The 23,417-nt window shown below is 47.1% G+C and overlaps 1 protein-coding gene across 1 annotated transcript; it reads left to right on the top strand.

Moving 5' to 3' along the window:
- Positions 1 to 1,853: 1,853 nt before the first annotated feature.
- Positions 1,854 to 22,961, top strand: SLC1A6 (solute carrier family 1 member 6). The gene is made up of 10 exons (XM_059063171.2): positions 1,854 to 2,499; positions 7,836 to 8,047; positions 8,854 to 8,991; positions 10,513 to 10,717; positions 11,490 to 11,532; positions 11,958 to 12,301; positions 15,712 to 15,945; positions 17,281 to 17,475; positions 21,417 to 21,551; positions 22,396 to 22,961. Exons 2-10 carry the CDS (start codon positions 7,843 to 7,845, stop codon positions 22,589 to 22,591), a joined length of 1,695 nt encoding a protein of 564 aa, XP_058919154.1. The 5' UTR covers positions 1,854 to 2,499; positions 7,836 to 7,842; the 3' UTR covers positions 22,592 to 22,961.
- The last annotated feature ends 456 nt before the right edge of the window (positions 22,962 to 23,417 follow it).

The raw sequence follows: 23,417 nt of genomic DNA, 5'->3' as shown, positions 1-23,417 counted from the left end.
TAAGGAGGATCAACTGTATGAGAATCTCGCTTTCTTTTTATTAAGCTAGTCATTAAACAATTTGTAAAAGCGTAAAACATTGCCACTCTTCTAATAATTTTTTTCTTGTTTTGGAAAATATAGTTATTTTCATAAAAATCTGCTATTTATGTTAACACACAATGAATTTATTATTATGCTAAAATGAATAAACAAATATTGAAATACTTTCTCAGTTTTAATTTCCAATAAAGATTAATAGGTATAACTTATACAAACAAAAACTTTTTCGAGTCCTCCATCACCAATTTTTTCCCCTCCATGATTTTTTTCAACCAATAGACACAATTTCTTAGAATAGTTTTAGATTTACAGAAAGATTGAAAAGATAGTGCAGAGTTCCCATATTCCTTCACCCCCCCAAAAAATGTCCCCTATTATTGTTCCCCTATTATTAATATCTTCCATTAGTAGACACACTTGTTACAATCAATGAGCCAATATTGATACATTAGTATTAAAGTCCACACCCTATTCAGATTCCCTCAGTTTTCTCCTAATATCCCTTTTCTGTTCCGGGAACCCATGCAGGACCCCATATTACACTAGACAACATGTCTCCTTAGGCTCTTCTTTACTTGCTTTAGACTTTCCTTGTTTTTACGACTTGACAGTTTTGAGGAGTACTGGTTAGGCATATTGCAGGATGCCCCTATTGGAATTTGCGTGACTTAAAAAAAAACATGATTAGACTGGGGTTGTGAGTTTCAGGGGATCCTCCTTAATTTTAAGAGTGTAAAGTGGTTTCAAGACCCAATAGTTTGAGAACCACTGGTGTTTCTTCTTATTATTTTGTGTGAAAGAGCAAGGGGTGCTCTGTCTTCCAGCCTCTAGCACAGCTTGGAGCATAGTGGGTGGATGAACAATAAATATGTGCAGAGTGAATGACTGCATGAACCAGGACCTCAGGGGCAGCTCAAGGCTCAGAAAAGGATGCAGAATCACCTGTGCCCAGCTGATGACTGAAACAGAGGGAGCGTGAAGCTTTCAGGGAGGAGTTGCAGGTATGGCTCAGGAGAACCTGACATCTAGGGCAGGGGTTCATCTTCAGCCAGATACTGAAATCATTTGAGAAGCATTAAAATATGCCTGAGCCCCTCGCCCAGGGAAGCTGATGAGATTGGTCTGGGGGGGTGCCACCTGGGTATCAGAATTTTTAAAGGCTCCCCTGGTGATTCTAAGGTACAGCTAAGTTTGAGAACTGCTTATCTAGAAGGTATTGGGTCAAGAAGGAGAATGGGGGCTGTATGCACAAAGAATTGAAATTGGGGTGGCTGCTCCTTGGCTGTGTGACCTTGGTCAAGTTACTGAACCTCTCTGAGAGCCTGTCCCCTCATCTGCACATGAGGGTAATGATATCTACTGCATAGGGGTGCGTAGATTAAATATGAGTAAAAGAGCCTGCCTAGACTAGGAAGTTGCCGTCAACAATTGCTCAATAACAATAATAATAGCAAACATGTATTGGGTTTTTATCACGTGCCATGCTCTGTGCTCAGCTCTTAAAAATGGCAATTAGTTTTCAGGAGAGGTAGGAGATATTGGAAACAGCCAAGTCAGTGCCATTTGGGAAGAAAAGCAAAATCAACATTGCCCGGTGTATCCTAAAGAGTGCAAAGAATAATATTAATTACAATACTAACAGCAGTGATTTGCCTCCCACTTGCACAATGCTTCACGCTGCAGGGAGGATTTCCAGGCTCACGCACTTCAATTTTCTCAGCTTTAATTTTCTGTGGGGTCGGCAGAGTCATCTCCGCTGTTTAAACGAGGAGACCAGGCACAGAGAGGGAGAGGGGCTGGCTCAAGCTCACACAGCGGCCAAGTGGCCAAGGATGGAATGTGCAGCCCGAGGGAGAAGAGGGGCAGCCGAGCCCACGCAGAGGCTGCTCTCAGGACGCTCACGCCCGCGCCTTCCCCAGACCTCCGCTGAGGATGCGGGCTTGGGCCCAGTGGTGCCAGGGCCTAGTCCCCGCGCTCTCCAGGGATGTTCTGGCCTCGGGAGGGCTCAGGAGGCGGCGGGAGGCTGGGGCTCGGAGGCGCGGCTCTGAGCTGGGGGGCGGGGGCTAGACAAGAGAGAGGCCAACCACTCCGCCTAGCCCAGGATCCCCTCCCTCCCCAAACAGCGGCGCCCTTTCTCCCGAGCTGCAGCTGAGCCAGGGCTGGGCGCGGGGGAGGCTGGGGGCATCCCGGAGGGGATCCCGCCCCCCCCACCACCTCCAGCGACCCGGGGCCCCCACACCCACGTGAACGCAGGGCTGGCGCCGATCCCACTCGCTGCACAGCGCGTCGCGGCTCCGCGCGGGTACCTCGGCCTTTTGGTCCTGGAGCCGGCGCTGCGCGGTCTCTGGCGGGTCCCCCGTGCCCTGGCCGGGCGCTTCTCTGGGCTCCGGCTTCTGCCTCCCGGCGCAGCGCGTAGGCGGACACGCGGGCAGGCCGCCCCCGCAGCTCCTGGCCCTGGTGAGTGGGAACACCACGGCTCCTCGAGGGCGGGGGCTCTGAGGTTCAGGGCAGGCGGGATCCGAGGCCGGCTTGGCCTACCCTGGGGTCGGGCGGGTGGGGCGCCTCCTGCGCCCACGTTCCTATCTCTCGGCTGCTCTTCGTCTCAGCTGCTCCCTGACTCCTAGAGTCGTAGCCTCCGCTCATCTCCCCGTAGCCCTGATCAGTTTCCTATCGCCTTAGTTACCCCAGATTCTCCCTGCCCATCTCCCTTCCTTCTCATCCTGTCCCTCTATCCCTGGCCTCTACTGGTGGGCAGGTTTCCATCTCTGCCTGATGCCTGGTCCCTTTCCAGGGCTTGGTTCCCTTCCCTATCTGGGGCTTATTCCTCCAACTCCAGAGGGACCTGTTTGTGACAGAGTTTGGCCATCGCTGCGGGGGGCGGGGGGCTGGGTCCGAAGTTGTGTGTGGTGTGTTTGTGCGTGTGTGTGTGAGACTGAATTTATGAGTAGGGTTGCCTTCCCGAAGAGGTGGGTGGGCCTGAATGTTTAAAGGTGGGAAGGAATTTGGATGTCTGAAGTTTTGTGTCCCAAGTTGTGTGTGTGTGTGTGTGTGTAGGAATGGCATTTCTGCAAATGCCCATATGGAGTTTCATTTACAAAGGGTGTTGTGCAAGGACGTGAAGGTGTGTATGTAATCGGGTTGTGTGTCTGCGGAGGGGTGTGGGGTTTTGTGTCTGAGGGCATTCATGAATGTGTCAAGTGTGTGTGTGTTTGTGTGTGTAGGAATTGTATGCCTGATGCTGCATGAATGCAGTTGCATTTCTTTTTTTAAAAAATTGAAGTATAGTTGATGTACAATATTATATAAGTTACAGGTGTGCAACATAGTGATTCACAATTTTTAAAGGTTATACTCCATTTATAGTTATTATAAAATATTGGCTATATTCCCTGTGTTGTACAATATATTCTTGTAGCTTATTTTATACATAATAGTTTGTACCTCTTAACCTCCTACCCCTAAGTTGCCCCTCCCCCCTTCCCTCTCCTCGCTGGCAACCACTAGTTTGTCCTCTATACCTGTGAGTTTGTTTCTTTTTTGTTATATTCACTAGTTTGTTGTATTTTCTAGATCCTACATATAAGTGATATCATACAGTGTTTGTCTTTCTCTGTCTGACTTATTTCACTTAGCATAATACTTGGAGTTGCATTTCTGAAAGTGTGTGCGTTGTATGTTGAACGGTTCTGTGTGTGTGAAACTGTGTGTCTGTGTGCAGTTGTGTCTATGTCCGTTGTACACAAGAGGTGTGTGAGGTTGTGTGTTCAAGTGTGTGTATGTGGTGTGTGATGTATGTGAATTCCTCCTTGTCTTTCCCTCCCTTCACTCACTCCTCAGGCTAGCAGAGTATTGAGATAAAATGTACGGAAAGCATCCTTGTTTGCCCACTGTAAGTTGCTTCAGCTTTAGAATGAAGGAGTTCCTTCCTTTTTGCCCCTGGCTCTGAGAGATGCCCCTCTCATCACATCTAAGAGTCTGGAGGTTGTGAGAACCAGGTGGGCGACCCATCCTTGAATCCCTGAAGATCCTGGAACACTAGAAGGGCTGTTTCCTGAGTAGGAAGCCTAAGAAGCAGGGCCAAGAGAAGGCCTAGGACCAGGAGAGACTAGAAAAGACAGAAGCCAGGGTGAGGGGAGAAGGCCCCCGGGGGTCCAAGAGAGACTGAGAAGGGGCCAAGTGGAGGCCAAGATCCTGGGAAAACAAGTTCAAGTCAAGCATTGCTTGGCAAGTAATGCAGTCAGGACCAAGCAATGTTGATGGGAAGACCCTCCCTTGTCAACATTTTTCTCAGTCCTCAGTCATGTGTCTGTTGGATTTCTGCTTTTTATTAACCTTGATTGTCATCTATTTCATGCTCACTAGTTGCTGTTCTAAGTATCGCGTGAATTGGGCCATCAAAGCCACACAGAAAGTGACCAGTTCCTAAAAGGTGGAGTGGGATTTGAAACAAAGAGCTCATGTACGCTCTTCCTCTAGACCAGGGATCTCCAAAATTTTTCAGTAAAGGGCCAGAGAGATTGTATGGAGACCCATAAAATCTCTGTTCCAACATCTCAACTCAGCACTTGTAGCACAAAAGTAGCTGTAGACAGTACGTAAAGAATGAGTATGGCTATGTGCCTATAAAACTTTTCTTACAAAAACAAGAAGCGGGCCAGAATTGGTCCTTGGACTATGGCTTGTACATCTCTGCTCTGTACCATTTTTTGTAAGGAAGAGATAGGAAATAGACAAAACTAGCTCTGGAGTTTTTTGTGACTAGTTTGGATCTCAGCTGAACACTCCCTTGGGACCCATGGGCAGCTTCATGCTATTTCTTGGTGACTGGGAACATACATCTTAGAGATGAGGGAATAATGACACATTTCCTATGTAGTCTGTGGTCTCCTGTCCGGGATTTTTCACAGCCAGCTGAAAAAAACCATCATGGTTTCCAGTGACAGATCCTTTGAAGCAGGACCCCAACTGGGGTTTGACATTGGGAACCAGGGCTTAGAGCCGGAGGAAGCAGGACCTGGAAAGCTGAGGCAGATACCCCATCCTTGGGATATGGGGAGGCTGAAAGAGGACAAGAAAGATAGTGATCTCAGAAAAGTAGCTGCTCAGCCCGCAGCAGCCAAAAAAAAGTTCAGGGAACTACCTGGTGGTCTGTCTCTGAAAGACTCCCAGCCTGATCTGGATGGATTCAGGCACTGGGGTTGGGGTTAGGGCTTGGAGGGGGTTGGTGGCCAGGAGAGGTATCTGAAGCGCTGATACCTCAGAGAGGAGCTGGGGTTACCTGTACAGCCACCCCAGGCAACCCAAATATGCACAGTCCAGCACAGGATACAATATTTACTGTCTTTCTGTGGCTTGGAGAGTTTTTTCTAGGAGTTAGATGAATCTAGTATGTCTGTCGGGAAGCAGAGAACACACTCAAAAAGGGGAATTGAAAATTAAGGACTGTTTACAGGGTTAAACCAGTAAAGTTGGCACAGCACTCAGAGATCTGCAAGAGTCGGGGAGCTGCAGGGAGGGAGCAAGAGGGGGACCTGGGGAGAGCTGTGGCTGTAACAAAGGATTGTCTTTATTTTTTAATTATAAGACGTATTGATATATAACATTGTGTAACTTTAAGATGTACACCATGTTGTTTTGATACATTTATATATTGTAATGTGATTTCCATTGTAGCAGGAGCACCTCTATCATGTCAAGGGAGCCAAGAACACTCAATGGGGAAAGGATAATCTCTTTAACAAATGATGTTGGGAAGCTGGACAAATAGACGAAGAATATTGAAATCAGACCCCTATCTTACACCACTCACAAAAATTAACTTGAAGTGGACACAAGTCATAAACATAAGGCCTGACACTGTAAAACTGCTAGAGGAAAATGTAAGGTAGAAGCTGCTCAACTTTGGTCACAGCACTGATTTTTTTTTTATATATATATAACACCAAAAGCACAAACAACAAAAGCAAAACTCAAGTGTGACAACATCAAACATAAAAGCTTCTGCACAGCAAAAGAAACAACAAAATGAAAAGGCAATCTAGAGAATGGGAGAAAAATTTTGTAGACCGTATATTGGATAAGGGGTTAATATCCAAAATATATAAAGATCTCATACAACTCAATAACAAAAATCATAAACAATCTGATTGAAAAATGGGCAGAGGAACTAGTCATTTTTCCAAAGAAAATGTCCACATGGCCAAGAGCTGCAGAGGATTGTTCAGTGGGGGCTGTGACCTTAGGTAGAGGAATAAAGTCCATGCCAAACGGGCCTGGTAGGGGGAGCTGAGAGAATGCTCCACCTACATCCCCTCCCACCTTCCATCTTCCTGCTATTTTCCACTGGCCAGACTGAAAGGGCAAGGGAGCCCGGGTAATGCCAACTGTAGCGGTCAGCCTTTTGCCTGGGGATGAATCTATAGGGATAACAGAATTGCCAGTATGCCTACAAGAGGGGTGCTGCCACTTTTCGCTGTGAGATCAGTATAGGTAAGCCTGCTTATCTTTCTGGAATAGGAGGTGCCCAGGGCCCACGATACTTTTACGGACACCCATGCTAAAGTTTTCGCTTCTTTTAAAATCAGAATAAAGAATTTAACTTTCAAGTCAAAGAAAATGTTTTACTATGTAATATTACTGTTCTCATCTAAAAAACTGAGGTGAAATGTACACAACAGAAAATCAACCGTTTTAAAGTGGCATTCAGTGGCATTTAGTTCATTTGCAACATTGTACAACAATCACCTTGATCTAGTTCCAAAATAATATATTCCTTTTTATACCAATTTGGCATACCAAATTATACCCAATATAATTTTAATATATATTTTAATGGAGGAAGGGGCCATGAAGGCAGAATTTCCTCAGACTCATGAAGGCAAATGTTCCTCACAATTTCCAAGCTGCCCTATACATGTAAGGTGTTTTAGTTGGTAAAAGGATAGGCAAGTTTTATTTCTTATATGCATTTTATTTAATGTGTATTAAGATATAATAAGCATTTCAAGTAATGATCTAAAGTTTCGAGTTTGGATTACATTTATTTAGGTAAGTAAATAAGATGACATGGATATGGCTGAATGTAAAGAGTGTGAAGTTAGGGAAACAGTGCCTGGCACCCCAGAGTGACTCTGAACATAACATTTTTCTTCAAAAATGGATCCTGAGGAGGTGCTGGGATCAAGAATTATCACCATTTCCATCCCATGGGACTCTCCCTCTCCCTGTTGCTCACTTGGGCATTCACACAGAGCAGCTGCATTTATTGGGCATGAACTGTTTGCCAGGCACCTGCTGATTCTGTCGCTGTGGAAAGCCCATTTGGTGGCACCTCCAGGCTAGACACCAAACTGTATTAATTTGGGAGGCTAACCACAGATTGCCTTGTTTAAGGCTCTGAGTGAAGCTGATGCTCAGCAAAGATTTGTCAGTCTGGTTTGGGAGCTGGGTCAGCTCTCAATCACTGGTGATGATCTCATGAAACAAGGAGGGGTCTGGAGTTAGAGAATGGCAAAAACGTCCATTATATTGTGACCTACTTCTCTGTCTCTTCCCAGCCATGCCTGGGAGTGATTCTGGAGACCCTGATCTTTTTCTGCCAGGACATGACCCTTGAACCCCTGGCAGTGTTCTCAGGTGGCCCAGCGCAGGCACATCCCAACAGACCGACACCGCCCCTCCCCTGCTGTTTGGACTCTCTGAGTTCATCACCAGCTTCTTCCGCCTTTCCCCTCTTCCCACATCCACCTTCTGTCCGGCCCCTCACCAGGCCCGGGCCCCTTTGTACCCCGCAGGTAGACGATGAGCAGCCATGGCAACAGCTTGTTTCTGCGGGAGAGTGGCCAGCGGCTGGGCCGGGTGGGCTTGCTGCAGCGGCTGCTGGACAGCCTGCAGCAGAGAGCGCTGCGAACGCGCTTGCGCCTGCAGACCATGACGCGCGAGCACGTGCTGCGCTTCCTGCGCCGGAACGCCTTCATCTTGCTGACCGTCAGCGCGGTGGTCATTGGTGAGTCGTCCGGGAGGGGCGGGCTCTGCCCCTGGAGGGCGAGGACTTGAGGGAAGTTCCCCGCACAGCATATTTCTTCCCTCCACTTACTTCTTCTCACCTGCACAGGTGCACACGTCCACCATTCCCCCTCCCCAGGAAGTGCTCACACAAATAGGTATACGTTCTTGCAAACACAGCTGTGGGTACACACAATGTCTCATCTATATGCATGTGTATATACAGGCATAAGTGTATACCATACAAACGCACACTTTCTGCATACGAACACACACAAACATGAACACGTTTTTATGCATGCACAAAACATACAGGTGCAAAAAAGTAAACACACACTTGCACACATATACTAGAACTTATAAACACATTCACACACACATGCATTCCTCTGCACACACAACGGCATACTTAAGAGCTTGAATACATGTGTACCCCCATGCTTGAAAACAGTAACATACACACACAAGTCATACCTGTATACACACATAGGAAAAACATGTGCATCTCATATACATGGACCCTCATATACAGGCACAGATACATGTGCACAAGTGAGTACACACTATCACATATGTGTGCATATGTACACATGAATGTATGTGTGCAGACATTTATACACATATCAACATAGTAACACATAAATTCATACATTCCACAATGTACACACAAACACGCACACTCATAGAATGTTTCTCTCTTTCTTTCACCTCTACCCACACACACGCCCTTCTTGGGATGGATGGATGGCCCCTGCTTGGGACTCAGTGACCAAATTCAACTCTACAGACCCCTCATTTTGGCCCTAGGGGTCAGCCTGGCCTTTGCCCTGCGCCCGTACCAGCTCAGCTACCGCCAGGTCAAGTACTTCTCTTTCCCTGGAGAGCTTCTCATGAGGATGCTGCAGATGCTGGTGCTGCCCCTCATTGTCTCCAGCCTGGTCACAGGTGAGAGAGCCCAGGCCAGTGTTGGCCTCCAAGACCCATCCCGGAGTCCAAGCTCAAACCTGGAGCCATGGCTGTTCCTAGCATGGGGCCACCTCCCCAACTCAGGACCTCAAACGTGGAGCATGCACGTAGCTCTGAGTCTTTGGCCAAAGCCCTGATCCCAATCAGACCTGGGTTCCAGAACCCAGATGATCTGCAATACGTATCTCAGTAGCTTTCCTGTACTTTTCCTTGGAGGTGAAATACCAGCCTGAGAGGGGCTTAGTATCATCCAAAGATGAAAGGAAGGCTGTTGTGGGGCAGCCGGGGAAGGTAGCTGGGATGTGGCGTGGAAGGTAATGGGGCGGGACGTGTATGAAGGTAGATACAGGTGAGATACAGGTGACAGGGTGGTGGGTGGAGGTGGGGTGGAAGTATGGATGGCCTATGCAGGGGTTGGCAAACTTTTTCTGTAAAGGGCCAGGTAGAAAACATTTTCAGCTTCAAGGACCATGTGGTCTCTGTTGCAACTCTTCAATTCTGTTGTAGTGCAAAAGCAGCAGCAGATTAGTTTGTAAACAAATGGGCATGGCAGTGTTCCAATAAAACTTTATTTACAAAAACAGGCAGCGGGCCAGATTTGGCCCATGGGTGGTTGATTGCCAATCTCCAGATTTGGGGATGGGTACGAAGATAAAGGGAAGGAAGAATGATTTCTTGGGTTGGGTTTCCTTGGAAGCAGAGACTGAGAAGGGACTATTTGCACAAGTGATTTACTGAGGGGTAGCTCTCAAGAGAAACCTATGAGGAAGTGAGGTGAGCAGGATGGGATGGGGAAAGAAGCTGAGTAGAAATGTGGGTTCAGAAGAAGGTTGGCCTCTCAGCCTGATCCCACGGGGAGCTCTGGAGAATGTGCAACACTACAGAATTGTTCTCCACAACTCTACCACCGTCTAAATCAAAGGAGCTGACATTTTGAATCCCTGTATCAATCAGTCATTGGCTGTAGGTCTCCCATGGGGACTTTGTGGGTGAGTAAGCTCCTGTTCTGCTGAGGGCAGCCCTCAAGAGAAGGGGGCAGCATGAGTTGTTAGCAGCCAACATGCTCAGCTGTGGAAGGATAGGTGTATCAGCGTGGTAAAGGGTGTCTTGACAGGGGACCAAAAGTATCTACTACAGATAGTGTATAGTGAGCTGGGTTGGAGGGAGGTGTGATTTGGGGGTGGATAGGAGGATGAAGAGAGCAATGAAGATGAGCTTATGGTGCAAAACAGGGGTGAATAGAGGATGGAGTGGGGGTTGAAAATGTTGGCTTGGAATAGAGGGAAGGTTAGTGAAGTGGTGCTTGGGATAAAGGATGGAGTGGAAGGTGTATTTGGAACATAGAATGGGAATTGGAGGATGGCGATGTGGGGTGGGGCAAAGGAGGAGGGATGCTTGTTGGACTGGTTGTAGTAGTGTGGGGAGTGGGGAGCAAATGGATGGGAGAGTGGGTGGTGGGGTGTGGATGGGGCTGCTCGGGCTGCACCACCTGTCCTCCAGGTATGGCGTCCTTGGATAACAAGGCGACAGGGCGGATGGGGATGCGGGCAGCTGTGTACTACATGGTGACCACTGTCATCGCGGTCTTCATCGGCATCCTCATGGTCACCATCATCCATCCTGGGAAGGGCTCCAAGGAGGGGCTGCACCGAGAGGGCCGGATCGAGACCATTCCCACGGCTGATGCCTTCATGGACCTGGTCAGGTGACGTCCCTTCTAATTTTGATGGGAATTCCAGCCCTACATGTAACAACGTATACTCAAGGGGAGACAAAGGAGACAGGCTAATCCAGCCTGGAAATGCAACACCCAAGTTTGACCTAGTTTTTTTGGTACCTATTTTCTGTCCTGGAGCCTTGCACAAATCCTCTGAGAGCAGCTTACTCCTAGGATATGATCTTTTGACCTGTAGGCTAGGGAGGCTATAGGTGCAGCATCTTGAGATGGGCTCAGGACAAATGGTATTTGTCTGGTGTTCCCAAGATCCATTGGAAGGTGAGTGATTCTCTTAAAGTAGCAAGATTTTGCCTGCCAGAACTAAGGCTGGTCATAGTTCCACCCTAGTCACTGACGGGGGGAACCTAGCGTTGGAAGAGCTTTCCGTGTTTTTTTCTTGGAGACAATCACTGTGTGTGAATTGAAGTCCCTGAGGTGGCATAAGGTCGTACCAAAGGGCTCAGACAGGCCTGAATTTGAGGTCCATCTGTATGTACCCCTTAGGAGTTGTGTGGCTTTGGGTAACTTACGTAAGTTCTTTGTGCTTTGGTTTCTTTGTATGTAAAATGGGGACATCAATCACACTCACTTTTAGGATTATTGTGGTGTTGAAATCAGATCACATAGGTAAGGCACTTAGATCGTTTTTCAGATGTTGGCTGCTATTATAATCGTTGCCATTGCAATTATTATTACTGTTATCGGTCTAGATTCTCTTCTAAGGTCTAACCACGTTCATTCATCTGATGTTTCTCTGCAGAAATATGTTTCCGCCCAACCTTGTGGAGGCCTGCTTCAAACAGGTCAGGGGGAAGTACATAGTCTGATCAAGGAGGTTTGGAGGGTTGGGGGAGCTTGCTGCTGAGTGAATGGTCCAGGAGTGAGGGATGGGAAAAAGAACCTGACAGAGCATTGCCCAGGGGCTTTTGGAAGAGTCTGAAAGAAAGAATGTGCTTCCTATTGGTGTGGTGATCAAGGCAAGGTTAGAGAGAAGGGCTTAGGTCAAAGGCTGCCTGGGGATGGTAATGGAGGAGGAACCAAGGCTTCTGATAATAGACAGTTGAGGAGACAGACCTCAAAACCTGTCTGAGCATTGCCCAGGGAGCTTGTGAAAAATGCAGAATCTGTACTCATTCTTCCATTCGTTGGTTGTTCACTCCCTCATTAACCTGTTTATGCACTCAATTTACTATGCATTAGTCTATGGCCAAATATCTCCTTATTTCAGTTTAAGACGCAGTACAGCACGAGGATGGTAACCAGGACCATTGTGAGGACAGATAATGGATCTGAGCTGGGCACCTCCATGCCTCCTTTATCCTCAATGGAGAACGGAAGCAGCCTCTTGGAAAATGTCACACGGGCCATGGGCACCTTGCAGGAGGTGCTGAGCTTTGAGGAGACTGTGCCTGTGCCTGGCTCAGCCAATGGCATCAATGCCCTGGGCCTTGTGGTCTTCTCGGTGGCCTTTGGGCTGGTCATCGGTGGCATGAAACACAAGGGCCGAGTCCTGCGGGATTTCTTCGACAGCCTCAATGAGGCTATTATGAGGCTGGTGGGCATCATTATCTGGTGAGTGCTGGGCTGTGACAGGGGCGGGGTGGTGGTGGTGATGGGACACAGAAGGGAGTTGTCAGGGCTGGGAAGTCAGGCTGTGGGGCAGCTCCTGAAGTGGTTGTTGGGACCACTTGGCCAAAGTCATTTATATATGTATTGGTTAATTCACACCCTCACTCACTCACTCATTCATACCTTTGTGCAATGATTTATTCACTCATTCACTCCCTTGTTCATCTATTTATTCACTTGTATTCAAGCTTCTGTGCATTGTTCATTCACTCCATCATTTATCTAGCTTCTCATTCTTCTATGGATTGGCCAAATTATCCATTCATTTATTTATTTATCTTCATTCTTCCATGAATTGGTTCATTCTTTTTCCCATTCATTTGTTCATTTTTCTGTGCATTGGTTAAGTCACTCATTCATATGTTCATTCACTCGTAAATTCACTCACAGACTCATCCATGCATTAGTTAATTCTTTGATTGATTGATTGATTTACTCACCAAGTCATCTATCCATTTGGACTCATTCTTTGACTCACTTGTTCATCTCTACATTTGTTATTCACTCAATCAAATATTCCTTGCATTCATTCATCCATTTGCTTAACCCACTCATTCATTCACTCACCCATCATTCATGTCTCATTTGCTCATTTTCTCACTCATTTATCCACTCACTGATTATTCCCTAATTGACGCATTCATTCATTCATTCTTCAAATCCCTTCACTCTTTCAGCAGACATTTTCCCAGGATGACTTTATTTTGAACTCTGGAATACAGAGATACATTGAATTCAGTCCTTGTCCTCAAAGAGCTTTCAAAGTCTTGGAGGAGACAGACACATATTAGATAAATATAATACAAGATGAAAGGTTCTAGAGTCAAGAGACATTTAAAAAGTATAGGGACTATGGATAAGTAAGCAGCCAATGAGGGATATACAGTGAACTCTGTCTGGGAAGGTGAGGAGGAAGTCATGGAGACATCCACCTCTTAGTTGGGTCTTGAAAGGTGACTAGGAATCCAACAGGACAGGAAGAAAGGAGGGGCACTTCAAGCAGAAGGAATAGAACACGCAAAGCTTGAAAGAACCTGAGTTGTTTGGAGAATGGTAAGGAGTTCAAGAAGGTGGGAGCCTACCTAGGGAGTGGTGGTGGAAGATGTTAACGAGGCTGTCTTCCCAAATTGGAGAAGACTTTGTACATCATCCCAAATAATTTGGAAGTTGGGTGGGGGGCTAGAGGCTAAGTTGATAGCTTGGAAAAGCAGCTGAGGGGATTGGGAGGGGAAGCTTATCAAGGACGAGCAAGAAGGTTGAAAAGGAATATTGAAAGCTCAACTGGATTGGGAACCATGAGTTTATAGCGATGTCCTTGGCACGTTTGGGAAAATATCCGTATGTGCCAGGTCGCCGAGTGTAGGAGGAAAGAAGTTATGTGCAATTGATCCAGAGTTGAGGAATTTTGCAGAGTGTGAGGAAGGATGGAGGTGAGGGATTTGAGAAAGGAGTTTACAGGTTATTCACAGAGGCAGGTCTGGAGTTGGAGACAAGTCAGCAACCACCCACCAGGGCTAACCTCAAGCCCAGCTTGGGGAATACAGATATGGCTGGAGGAGTCCCCTGTATCCTCATTCCCACAACCTCAGCTTGGGTCTCATCATTTCTGACCTAAGCTGTTGCACCACCTCCCCAAGTGGTCCTCACCTCCTCCAATACATCCCCCATGACAATGACCAAGTGTAGACTTCAATTTCTAAAGAGAGAGAAATAACAAAGGAAGCCTGGTGATGGGTGAATTATGGCATCACTGGCAGAAACTCACAAAACTAAGCAATGGGCTGTTTTGAGGGGAAAACAGGTGAGCCCCCTGTGAACTTGCTTCATCTGTCTTCTCTACTCTTCTTTTCACTCACTGCTCCAGCTATACTGGTCTTCTTTCTACTCCTCCAATACTTCTAGCTCACATCCATCTCACGGTCTTTGAACTGTGCCTGCAATGCTTTCCCCTCAAATATGCATGGTTCCTTTTCATCATTCAGGTATCAGCATAAATGTCACCTCTTCAGAGAAGCCCTCCCTGACCACTCATTCTTACAGCCCCACTCACTGATTCTCTTTTGTAGTTATCACCACCTGAAGTTTTTTTTTTTTTTTTTTTTTTTTTTTGTGGTACGCGGGCCTCTCACTGTTGTGGCCTCTCCCGTTGCGGAGCACAGGCTCCGGACGCGCAGGCCTAGCGGCCATGGCTCACGGGCTTAGTTGCTCCGCGGCATGTGGGATCTTCCCGGACCAGGGCACGAACCCGTGTCTCCTGCATCGGCAGGCGGATTCTCAACCACTGCGCCACCAGGGAAGCCCAACCACCTGAAGTTTTTAATGACATATTTCTCTGTGTATTGCATAGTTCCCCCATTAGGATATGAGCACCATGAGGGCAGGGACCATGTGACTGGAACATAGTAGGTGCTCAATGGATATTTGTTGAGTGGATGAACAGATAATTTAATAAGACATGTTGTTTATAATTAATTTTTTATTGGAGTGTAGTTGATTTGCAATGTTGTGTTAGCTTCTGCTATACAGCAAAGTGAGTCAGTTATATATACATACATATATCCACTCTTTTTCAGATTTTATTCCATATAGGTCATTATAGAATATTGAATAGAGTTCCCTGTGCTATACAGTAGGTTCTTATTAGTTATCTATTTTATATATAGTAGTGTATATATGTCAGTCCCAATCTCCCAATTTATCCCTCCCCCACCTTTCCCCCTTGGTATCCGTAAGTTTGTTTTCTACAGCTGTGACTCAATTTCCGTTTTGTAAATAGGTTCATTTGTACAATTTTTTTTTAGATTCCACATATAAGCAATATCGTATAATATTTAAGACAGGTTGTTTAAGATGTCTGTGGGAAATCCAGGTGAAATAACTTAGGGCTGGTGAATGAGTGAGAATATGTACTTATAGGAAAGAGAATAGGGGCATACAGGTTACAAACGTAGAGCAAAGAGTTGGTGGAAGTGAATAAGGGAAGTTAGAAGGCCAGAGATAGGGAGTGTCTGGGCAATGTCTAGGGAAAAAGCCCTGAGGACAGTGATTATTTCGGGGGACTTGAATCTGGGGGTGGGTGAAGGAGAGACCTTATAAGAATGTATATGTTGGAGTTGTAGGAACTCTTCTGCTCTCTGAGGGTGAGCTGTGGGTAAGCAGGAAGAAAAGGTGGGATTTATTTGTGGGACCCAGCCCCATTTGTTATTGTGTGGGGAAGGTTGGAGTGGAGTAGGGTGCTGTATGGTGTGTGTTGCCTGGCTCCAGGGTCTATGTCGCAAAGCCTGGGGGATGCTAGCTCCAGGCTTGTAGGGGAGATCATGAGAGAGGCCTGACAGGTATCTGGCTTGGCTCAGGTACGCACCTGTGGGCATCCTGTTCCTGATTGCTGGCAAGATCCTAGAGATGGAAGACATGGCCGTCCTGGGGGGTCAGCTGGGCATGTACACCCTGACCGTCATCGTGGGTTTGTTCCTTCATGCCGGTGGTATCCTGCCTCTCATCTACTTCCTCATCACCCATCGGAATCCTTTCCCCTTCATTGGAGGAATACTGCAGGCCCTCATCACTGCCATGGGCACGTCTTCCAGGTATGGCCTTGCTCCTCACCGCTGGTACCCTTCCTAGTTTCGCTCTTTGCCTTTCACAGGCTTTCTTAGGAGTCCTGCCCTTTCTGCCACTACAGAACCTCATCTGTATAGTAATGTCAGGTGCTCTTGAAGGGCTCCAGGTGGCTCAATGCCTGGGCACTGATCTTTGTCCTGGGCTGGCTCTCCTAACCCCTTTCCCTCCTTTTCTGTTTCTCTATTTATTTGTTTATTTTAAAAATATTTATTTATTTGGCTGCTCTGGATCTTAGTTGCAGCATGTAGGATCTTCGTTGCCGCGTGTGGGATCGTCGTAGCACGTGGGATCTTTTTAGTTGTGGCATGTGGGATTCAGTTCCCTGGCTAGGTATCGAACCCAGGCCCCCTGCATTGGGAACATGGAGTCCTAGCCACTGGACCACCAGGGAAGTCCCTGTTTCTCTATTTAATATGGAGGGAGAACCAGCTGCCAATTTTGAGGCTAAGACAAAGGGTCCAACATGCCTCATTATCTCAGTCATTTTCTACCTCATAGGGTCTCATCTCCCCTTGAGATGGCCTCTGGGAGCTCCCTTGGCTTCCTTCATTTTTGTGGTTTCAGGGGTTTCATAAAGAGCTCCCCTCTCCACCATCAATCAAATTCAAAACAATCTGAGAGGTATCACTAGAGCCAACCAGATGGAAGAAAAGTATCATTTTTATTGCTTGTAACACCTATTGGAGAATGTGCCTTTTGATCTGTGGCCAAGGAGGATTGGTGCCATTGTACCCCAGAATTAAACTCACCGGGTTGCCACAGGCATGGACACCCAAAGATCCCCTTTGTGGGTCCAGGATTCTCACTGCATGATATAAAGCTGACCAGACAGAGCACATGTTTTATGGACCAGCTGATCCCAAGTGGGGAGAGAGACCTAGAAGGTTAGTGTAGCTGAGGTCACTCCCTGAATAAACATGGGAAGTGGGGAATAGGAGTCTTCTGTAATATCCCTCTCTTAGCCCTGAGGTGTGGGAGCTCAGAAGGCCCTTTGCCTCCTTTCTGGGAGTGGATAGTTAGAGTGAACGGGTGACATGAACTAGTGTCTAGTAAGTAACCCTCAGCTATTGGCTTTAGGTGGGTCAAGAGACCTTCAGCCTGGGGGAACCTCATTGCTGTGTGCTCTCTGTGTCATGAGGAGTTCCTCTCCCCCATGCACAGTCATAAGCCTCTGAAATGTTGGACACCTGCCATCTTCCCCTTGCTCTAGCTCTCACTTTGCCTCCCAGTGTTCTCAGGGGGAGCCCTCCCTTGGCCCATGGCCACCACTTGTTCTCAGCCCTTGGGGTTCTCTCTCCCAGCTCTGCGACACTGCCCATCACCTTCCGCTGTCTGGAGGAGGGCCTGGGTGTGGACCGCCGCATCACCAGGTTTGTGCTGCCTGTGGGGGCCACCGTCAACATGGATGGCACTGCCCTCTATGAGGCCCTGGCCGCCATCTTCATCGCTCAAGTCAACAACTACGAGCTCAACCTGGGTCAGATCACAACTATCAGGTGAGTTGGCCTTGGGTGGGACCTGCCAACAGCTGAGACCTAAGAAGTCATTAGCTTGCCTGGGGGTGTTGGAGGGGTGGGAGTCACAGCAAGAAGTAAAGGGAGCTTTTGGATGTTGGAAGGGGGATATGTTGAGGGGTGCAGGAAAAAATAAGACATGGTTCCTGAACTCAGGGAAGATCCAGTCTAATGAAGGAAAAAGACACACTGATGAGGGTGACGATGGCAGCGTTGGTGGTGATGATGTAGATTACGGAGGTGAGAGTGGTGATGGTGTTGATGGTGCTGATAGTGGTGATGGTAGTGATGGGGGCGATAAGGGTGGTGATGATGTTGATGGTGCTGATAGTGGTGATGGTAGTGATGGGGGCGATAAGGGTGGTGATGGTGAGAGTGGTGGTGACGATGATGGCCAACATTTGTAAAACACTTGCTATGTGCCACACACAGCATTAAATGTTTTACAAGCGTGGGCTCTTTGAATGACATCTCATGATGTCCTATGCATAGTCCCATTACTGCCCTTGCCAAATTAAAAAAAAAGATTATCTGCTTATTATGAGTAGCGTAAGAGTTTTAGGAATCCAGAGAAGGGTTATCTAACTCAGCTGATGCTGTATAGCTTTCTTTTTCTTTCCATTTTCTTAGCCTCTCCCTGAATAATTTCAACATCCAAACAGGTGACTCTTCCATCATCTTCTTTTCAAAGTTCGCCCACCTTTGGAATTCCAGCCACCTACCCTTGGGGCCATGTCCTGGACTTTGCCTCTGCTTAGCCTTCCCTGACATCTCGAGTATGTGCATCATGGCCACAGTCTCCAATCTCTCCATCCTCTTACTTTACGTCCCCAACGTATTTTCTTTAATTCCATGAAAATTTTTGCTTCTTCAACTCCTCTCATTCCCTCCATTATGGTTTCACTTTCCCTTTACGTGTTTTAGTTCAGTGCCTCTCAAACTTTTATGTGCATACTAATCACTTGGGAGTCTTGTTCAAAAGCAGATTCTGACTCAGTGGGTCTGGGTTGGGGCTTGAGATTCTGCATTTCTAACAAGTGCAGGGGTGATGCTGATGCTGCTAGTCTAGGGACCACACTTGGGACCATGAGCTTCCAGACCAGAGAGTATGGCGCTTCATTCTTTCATTTTCTTGAGAGCATCTTTGACATCCTTACCCCTTAGTCTTTCCAAATCCTCAACACTGGGGATTTCGATCAACCGCTTTATCTATTCCTATGTCAAGGTGTCTGAACCCAGCTAGAGAAAAATCTACCCAGTGTGGTGATTACTGCAGTGACCACTACAAGACGATGCATTACATTATCAGCTAAGTGTATTTCCACTCAGAAATCCCTTTATATCAGTGATTCAAAGTCTTGGCTACACATTAGCATTACCCAAGACCACCTACTCCCTGAGGCTCTGACTTTCTTATGGTGGGGGTAGGGTATAGGCATTGGTATGTTTGTGAAAACTGCCCAGGGGATACTATATAACTGGGATAACCACCCAGTTATACGGTGGCACCATTAGCGATCCCTCATTCCAAATCTTCACTCTATTTATCTTCCAGCTCCATTCTCCAATTTTCTTCCATGTAAAAGATCATATTGCCTTATAGCTCAGGGGTGTCACTGAGGTGACTGAGTGTGAATGGACCCAACTTTCTGCTCCCACAGCTCAAATTTATTGTGGTATGCATCCATCCATGCTTTCTTTCCCCTGATCTCAGTTTAAACGTGGATCTGTTGCTCTATTCAAAACTCATTCCTCTACACTTCTCCAAATCTCATCCCTCCTATCTTCTAGCTCTGTCAGCTATTCCATTGCTTACTTGCATTTTCAACTCCACTGCCTCTACTTGAACTTTCTCTATAGCATATGAAGGCATGCTGATGTCTCTCACATATTATAAAAATAAAGACCTTAGACCTAGAATGCTAACGATCTCAGGGAAACTGGACTCCAATGCCCATGCTCTTTAACGGAGCATCCTACCCTCCCTAACTGCTCTCTGCCCCTCTTGGCTACATAGGGATTGTGGATAAAGGCAGGTACTGCAATGTCATGCAGTATAGTACAAAGATGGCTTGGCTGGAAATACTGATAACTGGGGTCAGCAGCAGGATGGAGTGCTGTCTCTTTTTATAGGGGTTCTGAGAGACCACTCTGCAGATAAGGAAAACAGGCTGAACTTGGGTCCCAATGGCTTAGGGACATTCAGGGATACAGCTTAAATCTGGGCACTATTGGCTGATAGCATCTGGAGGTTCTGTGAGATGTTGAGCCCATGTGAAGTCCCTTCTACTGTGGGTAGAGCAAGTCCCAGCTACCTTGTTACCACACAACCCAGAGATCGCCTCTGAGTCTTTCTTCAACCAATCTTCCTTGCCTTTACAACAGAAGGCTGTGGTATGAGAAGCCTTTTCTAGGGGAAACCAAGGATGCAGTGAAGATGACATGAAGATAATTTCAAAGGAACACGTTTGGGTTTGTTTGTTTGTCTAGCTTAGGGTCCCAAACATTGCACTGAGCACTTTTCATGGGGAGCTTCCACATTCTGGGGAGTAGAGAAGTCATCAAAAAGGGTAAGGACTTTTCAGGGGTGTTCTTAAATGGATCAGGGAACTGAGCATCACTTCTAGCTTCTAATCTATGCAAAGAGCTTGGTGGCAATGGCCAGCTTGAGACCCATCAGGTAATTGCTTCAGAATTTAGTGGCAGGTTGTGATTGGATGGTTAGGGATTCCTAGTTTGGACTGGATCTAAACTTAACAAAGTTTGAGTTGGATTATTGGATCCAGGTGGAATTAGCTGGATCTTATCATTCCATTGAGAGCATGATGCCTGCCTCCCAAGGGCATGCAAAGATCACTGTTTATGCCAAGGCCAGCACTCGGAAGAGATATTCTCTCTCACTTAGGATAATAGTCATAATGACCCTTCTCGGGGCCCTATTCTCAAAGCACTGTTCTCTTTTACTGCTTATAATAACCGCTCAAGGTAGGTATATGTCTACCATTCTATTGATGAGGGAATATAGGCTCTGAGTTTATGTCCAAGGGTGTACAGCTGACGAATAAAATCTGCTGGACCCCAGAGTCCATTCCCTGTTCCTGAGCCCAAATGTTTGCTCAATCACTGTTCTGTAAGAGACATCATCTGTGTTAAGCATCTTGAGTAGCTCTATGTTCGCGACTATAGAATTTGGGAAAGGACTTCAGAAGCCACCAGGGAGGGGGTGGGCGTCAACCTCAGGGCCCTAACACCTTTCCTGGCAAGCCCAGTGGTTTTATAATTCTTCTTAGCACACCATGCTAGACATCCAAATTGATGCAGGAGCTAAAATCTAGCCTACATGTGATCCAGTCTGACCCTCTACTTGATGGTGGATCACCATCTCTTTCATTTTCTCTGTGTTTTACCTTTTAGTTTTCCAAAACCTTATATGTGTAAATGTCTAATGTTTAAATTTCACTCAGCACCATAGACAGTTTCTTCTTTTGACTCTAAGTTTGGCCCACCTTCCAGAGTTCTGTTCCTGGCAGCTGGACCCATCTCTACTGACCTACCCACTTCTAGCGTATGCGCACACGGGGAACTCAAGCTTCTGCTTTACGGCTGCTGCCCAGGTTGATTCTTCTGCCCTCTTCCAGTCCCCGGAAGCAGCTGGTTAAATCCTTACTCTCGCATCTGCAATATGAATTGTTTAAAACCTCTATCGTTGGGTGGACGTCTAACCAGATCCCAACAAAGGACGAGGGAACACAACTGCATTGGCATTCACTGAAAGTTGCTTTGGATTTGCTCTTTATTTGGGGGAATTTGATTTAAGATGCCCTGGGGAACTGACCCCTTCCCTTCTTTTGTGTCTCTTCTGACACTGCCTCATCTCTCCCTTCCCTCCTCCTGCCTCGCTGTGTCCTCCCTCTCACGTGCAGTATCACGGCTACAGCAGCCAGCGTTGGGGCTGCTGGCATCCCCCAGGCAGGTCTGGTCACCATGGTCATTGTGCTTACGTCGGTCGGCCTGCCCACTGAAGACATCACGCTCATCATAGCTGTGGACTGGTTCCTGTGAGTGCTCGTCGGACTCTGGTACTCTCTGTCCTCTCTTTCCCTGCAGCACTCCCAACACATGGGCTCTTATTCCAGCAAGGACAGAGTTCTAGCATTTTAGAATGAAAAGGTGGCCTGGGGGAATATCCTAAGCCATGTGGATCCCAAATTCTATAGAGTTAACCTTGGGAAGTAGGGCAGGGAGGAGGTAAGCAATGGGGTCTTTACCCATTATCCAGAAAAGCCCTGCTGTACCTGTTTTATGTAGAAGTCACCAAAAAGGTGATCCTTGGGGGCAGAGCTGGCTTGCAGATTTCAAAAAAAAAATTCTCAACTTTAATTTTTTAATTATGTATTTATTTATTTTTGGCCACACTGTGTGGCTCGAGGGATCATAGTTCCCCGACCAGGGATTGAACCTGCACCTTTGGCAGTAAAATCGCCAAGTCCTAACCTCTGGACCGCCAGGGAATTCCCTCAACTTTTAAAAATAGGAGGTTTACGTATAAAAATCTGGACTTTTGTCTCCACTTGGGAGCTGTCACCTGGATCTGAGTCTCATTTAGGTGGTCTTCAGTCTGGCCTTGTTTACTCACAGTGGTTACCTTCCTCATCCTGTATGCTGTTCGGCTCATAACTCCTAATTTTCTATATCAGACGTTGACATTTTTTTAAAAAAAGAATTGCATTGCTAATAACAAATGTGAGCATATCAGAGCTTGGTCCACACTGTGTTAGACTGGAATGTGAACCCCAACTTCTAGGCACAAGGCGCCCCTGGCTGCTGCACCCTCTTCTTTGTGGAGCTCTTCAAACCTTGATTAACGGTGGCTTGTCTCTCCCCCCCGCCCACCCCCTCCAGTGATCGACTTCGCACCATGACCAACGTGCTGGGGGACTCTATTGGAGCAGCGGTCATTGAGCATTTGTCTCAGAGGGAGCTGGAGCTGCAGGAAGCTGAACTCACCCTCCCCAGCCTGGGGAAGCCCTACAAGTCTCTCATGGCACAGGAGAAGGGGGCGTCCAGGGGACGGGGAGGCAACGAGAGTGCCATGTGAGAGCCCCCAGCTCTACCGCCTAGAGGAGGGAAGGGGCCTGGGGAGGGGGTTCCTGGGGAAGACCACTGCCTGAGTGACTGTGCACTGAACACACACGTTCTTTCCAGCGCGTCTGGGGGAAACTGAGATAAAAGAGTAGGGATGAAAGATGTCTAAGGGCTCTGTTTCTCTCTGGGCATATGCTGAGAATTTGTGGGAGGGTGATGAGCAAGGCAGGGGAGGAGATGTTTTCCCTGGGATTGAGGGTAAGGGGAGCTTCAGGTTCCACAAGGTGAGCGCTCAGCTCATGTTCCTCATTTTCTCAAGGAGTGGTGGAACTCAAGAAGGTAAAGGAAAACTACTATTTCTCATAATAAAACAATATCCATGGCCTCTGTGTCGGGAGTCCCTATGACCGCCTTCGGGTTTGATGATTTCCCAGAAGGACTCACAGAACTCGAAAAAGCTCTGATGCTCACATTTATGGTTTATTGCAGTGAAAAGACAGAGATTAAAATCAGCAAAGGCAAAAGGCACAGGGGGCAGGGGCCAGGAGAGACCAGGTGTGAGCTTCCAGTTGTCGTGTCCCAGTGGAATTGCATGGACAGCACTTATTTCTCCCAGCAATTGTGTGACAACACATATGAAATACTGCCAACCATGGAAGCCCACCTAGCCTTGTTGTCTAGAGATTTTATCAGGGTCTGTCATGTAGGCATGGAGTTGCTGCTGACCTTCCTAACTCACTCTGTAGTCCCCCCAGAGGTCAAACGAATACAGCATTGCTAGGGTCCCAGGTAAACAAAAACAGGCATTCATCATCAGCTACACTGTCAGCACAGATTAC

The sequence above is a fragment of the Kogia breviceps genome, chromosome 4, assembly GCF_026419965.1.
Source record: "Kogia breviceps isolate mKogBre1 chromosome 4, mKogBre1 haplotype 1, whole genome shotgun sequence".
Taxonomy (NCBI): domain Eukaryota; kingdom Metazoa; phylum Chordata; class Mammalia; order Artiodactyla; family Physeteridae; genus Kogia; species Kogia breviceps.
Note: the sequence above shows the minus strand (reverse complement) of the source record. Positions and strands in the feature narration are given on the sequence as shown.

What these genes read in the sequence shown, in the direction of transcription:
- SLC1A6 (XM_059063171.2), top strand. Translation starts at nt 7,843, where the DNA reads ATGAGCAGCCATGGCAACAGCTTGTTTCTGCGGGAGAGTGGCCAGCGG. An exon ending in GGTCAGATCACAACTATCAG is followed by an intron (nt 17,476 to 21,416) that starts GTGAGTTGGCCT and finishes TCTCACGTGCAG; the next exon opens with TATCACGGCTACAGCAGCCA. An exon ending in ATAGCTGTGGACTGGTTCCT is followed by an intron (nt 21,552 to 22,395) that starts GTGAGTGCTCGT and finishes CACCCCCTCCAG; the next exon opens with TGATCGACTTCGCACCATGA.